Raw genomic sequence first — 6,474 nt, forward strand, 5'->3', positions numbered from 1 at the left:
AAGAAATTTCTGCTCCTCTCTGTTCTAAATGGCATACCCCGTATCCTGAGACTGTGACCCCTGGTTCTGGACTCCCCAGCCATCGGGAACATCCTCCCTGCATCTAGTCTGTCTAGTCCTGTTAGAATTTTATATGTTTCGGATGAGATCACCTCTCATTCTTCTAAACTCTAGTGAATATAGGCCTAGTCGACCCAATCTCTCCTCATATATCAGTCCTGCCATCCCAGGAATCAGTCTGGTAGACCTTTGTTGCACTCCCTCCATGGCAACAACATCCTTCCTCAGATAAGGAGACCAAAACTGCACACAATATTCCAGATGTGGTCTCACCAAGGCCCTGTATAACTGCAGTAAAACATCCCTGCTCCTGTACTCAAATCCTCTTGCAATGAAGGCCAACATACCATTCGCCTTCCTAACTGCTTGCTGCACCTGAATGCTCGCTTTCAGCGACTGGTGTACAAGGACACCCAGGTCTCGTTGCACCTCCCCTTTTCCCAATCTATCACCATTCAGATAATAATCTGCCTTTCTGTTTTTACAACCAAAGTGGATAACCTCTCATTTATCCACGTTATACTTCATCTGCTATGTTCTTGCCCACTCACCCAACTTGTCTAAATCACATTGGAGCCTCTTTGCATCCTCCTCACAGCTCACATTCCACCCCTGCTTTGTGCCATCTGCAAACTTGGAAAATGTTACATTTAGTTCCCTCATCCAAATCAGTGATATATATTGTGAATAGCTGGGGCTCAAGCACTGGTCCCTGTGGTACCCCACTAGTCACTGCCTGCCACCTGCAAAAGACCCATTAATTCCTACTCTCTGCTGCAATCCTAGATAACCTTCTTCACTGTCCACAATGCTACCAATCTTGGTGTCATCTGCAAACTTACTAACCATACCTCCTAAATTCTCATCCAAATCATTAATATAAATAACAAACAACAGCAGACCCAGCACCGATCCCTGAGGCACACCGCTGGACACAGGCATCCAGTTTGAAAAACAACCCTCTACAACCACCCTGTCTTCTGTCGTCAAGCCAATTTTGTATCCAATTGGCTACCTCACCTTGGATCCCATGAGATTTAACCTTATGTAACAACCTACCATGCGGTACCTTGTCAAAGGCTTTGCTGAAGTCCATGTAGACCACGTCTACTGCACAGCCCTCATCTATCTTCTTGGTTACCCCTTCAAAAAACTCAATCAAATTCGTGAGACATGATTTTCCTCTCACAAAACCATGCTGACTGTTCCTAATCAGTCCCTGCCTCTCCAAATGCCTGTAGATCCTGTCCCTCAGAATACTCTCTAACAACTTACCCACTACAGATGTCAGGCTCACCGGTCTGTAGTTCCCAGGCTTTTCCCTGCCGCCCTTCTTAAACAAAGGCACAACATTTGCTACCCTCCAATCTTCAGGCACCTCACCTGTAGCGGTGGATGATTCAAATATCTCTGCTAGGGGACCCGCAATTTCCTCCCTAACCTCCCATAACGTCCTGGGATACATTTCATCAGGTCCCGGAGATTTATCTACCTTGATGCGCATTAAGACTTCCAGCACCTCCCTCTCTGTAATATGTACACTCCTCAAGACATCACTATTTATTCCCCCAAGTTCCCTGACATCCATGCCTTTCTCAACCGTAAATACCGATGTGAAATATTCATTCAGGATCTCACCCATCTCTTGTGGTTCCGCACATAGATGACCTTGTTGATCCTTAAGAGGCCCTACTCTCTCCCTAGTTACTCTTTTGCCCTTTATGTATTTGTAGAAGCTCTTTGGATTCTCCTTTGCCTTATCTGCCAAAGCAATCTCATGTCCCCTTTTTGCCCTCCTGTTCTTTAAATATTAGCCATTGCATATCCACCGTCATCCCTTTTAGTAAAGTTCCCCAATCTATCCTAGCCAACTCGCACCTCATACTTTCGTAATTTCCTTTATTTAGATTCAGGACCCTAGTTTCGGATTCAACTACTTCACTCTCCATCTTAATGAGGAATTCTATCATGTTATGGTCGCTCTTCCGTAAGGGACCCCGCACAACAAGATTGTTAATTAATCCTTTCTCATTGCACAATCCCCAGTCTAGGATCGCCTGTTCTCTAGTTGGTTCCTCAACATATTGGTCTAGAAAACCATCACGTACACACTCCAGGAATTCCTCCCCCACAGTATTATTGCTAATTTGGTTTGACCAATCTATATGTAGATTAAAGTCACCCATGATTATAGTTGTACCCTTCTTGCATGCGTCTCTAATTTCCTGTTTAATGTCCTCCCCTACATCTCCACTACTGTTTGGGGGCCTATAGACAACCCCCACCAACGTTTTCTGCCCCTTGGTGTTTCTTAGCTCCACCCATACAGATTCCACACCGTGATTTTCCGAGCCAATATCCTTCCTCACTATTGCATTGATTTCCTCCTTTACTAACAACGCTACCCCACCTCCTTTCCCTTTTTGCCTGTCCTTCCGAAATATTGAATACCCCTGGATGTTCAGTTCCCATCCTTGGTCACCCTGCAGCCGTGTCTCCGTAATCGCAACTGTATCATTCCCGTTAATATCTATCTGCGCTGTTAGTTCATCTAGCTTATTGAGAATGCTCCGCGCATTAAGACACAATGCCTTTAGACTTGTCTTTTTAAGATTGCTAGTCATCTTAGTTTTATTTTGCACTATGGACCTATTTGTTTTTCGCCCTTGTTTTCTCTGCCTTCCACTATTGCTTTTTCCCTGGCTTTTGTTTCTTTCCTTGTTTCCCTGCTCAGGTTCCCATCCCCCTACCATTCTAGTTTAAACCTTCCCCAACAGCACTAGCAAACACCCCCGCAAGGACATCGGTCCCAGTCCTGCTCGGGTGTAACCTGTCCCACTTGTACAGGTCCCACCTTCCCCAGAACCGGTCCCAATGTCCCAGAAATCTAAATCCCTCCCTCCTACACCATCCCTGCAGCCACGTGTTCATCCTGTCTATTCTCCTGTTCCTATACTCACTAGCACGTGGCACTGGTAGTAATCCTGAGATCACTATCTTTGAAGTCCTGCTTTTTAATTTATCTCCTAACTCCTTAAATTCACCTTGCAGGACCTCATCCCTTTTTTTAAACCTATGTCGTTGGTACCGATATGGACCACGATTACTGGCTGTTCACCCTCCCCCTCCAGAATGCCCTGCAGCCGCTCCGTAACATCCTTGACCCTAGCACCAGGGAGGGAACATACCATCCTGGAGTCACGTTTGCGGCCGCAGAAACGCCTATCTGTTCCCCTTACAATTGAATCCCCTATCACTATAGCCCTGCCACTCTTCTTCCTCCCCTCCTGTGCAGCAGAGCCACCCGTGGTGCCCCGACCTTGGCTCTTGCTGCTTTCCCCTGATAAGCCATCTCCCCCAACAGCGGTATATCTGTTTGAGAGGGAGATGGCCCCAGGGGACTCCTGCTCTACCTGCCTAGTCCTTTTACTCTGCCTGGCGGTCACCCATTTCCTTTCTGCCTGCGTAATCTTTACCTGCGGTGTGACCACCTCACTGAACGTGCTATCCACGATAATCTCAGCATCGCGGATGCTCCACAGTGAATCCACCCGCAGCTCCAGCTCTGAAATGCGGTTAGCCAGTAGCTGCAGGTGGACACACTTCCTGCACACATGGTCGCCAGGGACACCTGTAGTTTCCATGACTTCTCCCATAGTGCAGGATGGGCATATCACGGGTGCGAGCTCTGCTGCCATGACTTGCCTTAGATTTACCCTGCGTTCACCTCTCGGACTCTCTTCCCGCTCTTGGGACTCTCCTTTCGCACTGCTCTCACCTCTCCTAAGTAGAATTTTCAAAATTCTGAGGAAAGGAGAATTGTGCGGGAGGACTGCAGGCAGGGAAAAGTGACTCCCATCTCCTCAAAATACGAGACAGGGATAAGGCAGGAAATTATAGGCCCGTTAGTCTCACTTCAGCTGTTGGTGAACCATCAAAGTCTATTAGACGGGCTGAAATTATTGAGCACTTGGGGACATGGGGGTACAGCATTGGACTAGCAGGACATGGGGGTACAGCATTGGACTACTAAACTACCAGGAAATTCAACAAATAAGTACAATTAAACAGGGCTCAGGTCTCAGTGACATTACCATAGCAGCATGAACAGAGCATGGTGAGGAAAGATTCATGCTATACAGGAAATAAAACTAACACACTGCATCTAATCAACCTTCAAAAATATACAGAAATCCCCAGGGCAAGAGGGTCCTGCTCACACCCAGAGTCCAGGCAGATACCCTGAGCCAGTAACTGGGATCAACCCCTTCCCAGTCTTAATCCCTGGCACCAGAGAATCCCAAGAAAACTCAACTGTGGAGGCTGGGACTGGGCCTAAAACCAGGCCAGGCCTGGTCCCGGGCTCGGGCCCAAAACTGAACTAGCACCAGGATTGGGGCTAAAACTCAGCTGGACTGAACTAAACCCGAATAGTGACAGAGATTGCAACTGGGGCTAAACCCGAGCCAGCAATGGGACCTGGACTGGGGCTGAACCCCAGTAGGGATTGGATTCCCATTTGATTCTGCATTAGGACTGATTTCAGTCGCTTCCTAGAGAAACTGGAAAAAATATTTTTAAAAACACATTAAACAATTGAGTGAGGAGGGAGGGGAGGGGGGGAAAGAGTGAGAGTGTGACAGAGGGAAAAGAGAAGGAAAGTAGAAAAGGGAAGGACAGAAGAGAGAAACACACAGGTTGATGGACAGGGAAAGAAAGCAAAAAAGAGAAACTTTAAGAGCTATAATTTTCTGCCACTCATACTCTAACCGCCTGTGGGGTTGGAATTACTACAAATATCGACAGTCACATTTTCTAAACTCAGCCTCTGCTGCTCTGATCAAGTGATGATGAATAGCTGAGAGACTCACAAATCCCTTAAAGGAGCAGGCCGCCTCACAAATCCCTTAAAGGAGCAGGCCGCCTCACAAATCCCTTAAAGGAGCAGGCCGCCTGTGCAGTTGGGTAGAGATTTTATACACAGTCTACAGAATGATGGAATTTACATCAAAAAATATTCACAGCTTGAAACCCCATCGCATTATCTGCTCATGACGTGGTGACATCGAAAGGCTGACGAACCCTGATCAACGATTATTAAGAGAATGGGCCGAGTGTGGAAGTTAAACCATGTTGTGAAATGATGACAGATATGGGCAGGTTGGCGGCTGCAAGTTGCCTTTATTCAGTGCACTTTCTGGTAAAACTATTCTTGTGCATCGTGACTGGAATCGGTATAAAATTCTGATTCCACAGCAATAATCGAGGTGGCTGGAAGTTTAATAAAGGTGGTTTTTTGCTGAGTCCCATTCGGTCTGTAATTGTAGAGTCTCCTTACCCGCTCGTTCGTGTTGCTGTGAGACGCCAACTCGGATTTCGGAGCATTTCTCTGTCCCGACACTCATCTTACTGTCGGGAAAGAAAACAGTTGATTTTAATAAAACACTGGCTTTAAAACAGAAACACAGACAGTCGCTCAGAGTCAGTAAAACGAAGCCGATCACACTCCAACCGTTACTGGCAATCATTCATTCGCTCTCCTTCCCTCTGCCACAAACCCAAACTTTAACAGGACACTTTACTTCCCAAAAAGCGAATATTTAGTAATAATGACCTTGCAGCAACCCTCCCCGATCGGAGAATCCTCGGACACCTGCTGACTGTTCCTGAGCCGCTCCACACAGCAGGTGAGAGGCAGTTTAGAGTTCGATATCATTTAGGCAAATCTGGACTCCCCAGGACACTGCAGGTGGGTCGCAGTTTTACTCCCTGTTAGTAAAGGTGTGGGACTAAGAAATATTTGCATAACCATCCCAGGCGGGGCATGTAGAGCCAACCCAGGCTCCCTCATTTGTTTAACTCAACAACTACTAGCTCTGAATAAACAGAATTATCTTTTAACTTTATTATTTATTACTAAGAATTTAATAGGTAGTATTACGTGAAGCTGTTGGCCTGTGTTTGGGGCAGGATATATTCCAGTCACCGCCTCCCCCAGGTGCTGAGTGTGGAGAATCGTTCAGTATAAAACCAGCTGGAAACTTCTCATTAAAGTCACCGGTAATTGTCGATCCATGTGATCAGGACTCGCAAAATCACGTCGACTTTTTGGAGTAAGGACTTTTCCGCTTTTAAAGTCCTGTTTCCTGAAGCCCAAATTCAGACAAACTTCATCAGGGGTCCAGTGAAGGAGGCAGCGCCCGAGCTTTAAAATCAGCTGGACTGCAGTTATACTGCACGCTGCGGCATCGGTACCTGATTTAAAGACTTTTCTAAATCAGCCCTCGCCCACTCTCTCTTCCCCCGAAGGTGCCGTCTCTCAGGGTGAGGGGTTAAACCTCTCTGGTCACCAACAGCTCACTCACGTGGGAACTTCAGGCCGCAACAACTTTAATATTCAATATTCGTTGAGTT

At 46.7% G+C, this 6,474-nt stretch overlaps 1 protein-coding gene across 1 annotated transcript in view; it reads right to left on the minus strand.

The window, feature by feature from the left end:
• The window catches only part of pou2f3 (POU class 2 homeobox 3), a 32,301-nt gene extending 26,507 nt beyond the window's left edge, over window positions 1-5,794 (minus strand). Inside the window, exons 1-2 of the mRNA XM_067970809.1 lie at window positions 5,675-5,794; window positions 5,399-5,469 (exon numbers count right to left, since the gene is read on the minus strand). Coding sequence (XP_067826910.1) covers window positions 5,399-5,465 — 67 coding nt within the window. The 5' untranslated portion in view covers window positions 5,466-5,469; window positions 5,675-5,794. The remainder of the gene's footprint in view (window positions 1-5,398; window positions 5,470-5,674) is intronic.
• Between the last annotated feature and the right edge of the window lie 680 nt (window positions 5,795-6,474).

This window comes from Heptranchias perlo, chromosome 33 (genome assembly GCF_035084215.1).
Source record: "Heptranchias perlo isolate sHepPer1 chromosome 33, sHepPer1.hap1, whole genome shotgun sequence".
Taxonomy (NCBI): domain Eukaryota; kingdom Metazoa; phylum Chordata; class Chondrichthyes; order Hexanchiformes; family Hexanchidae; genus Heptranchias; species Heptranchias perlo.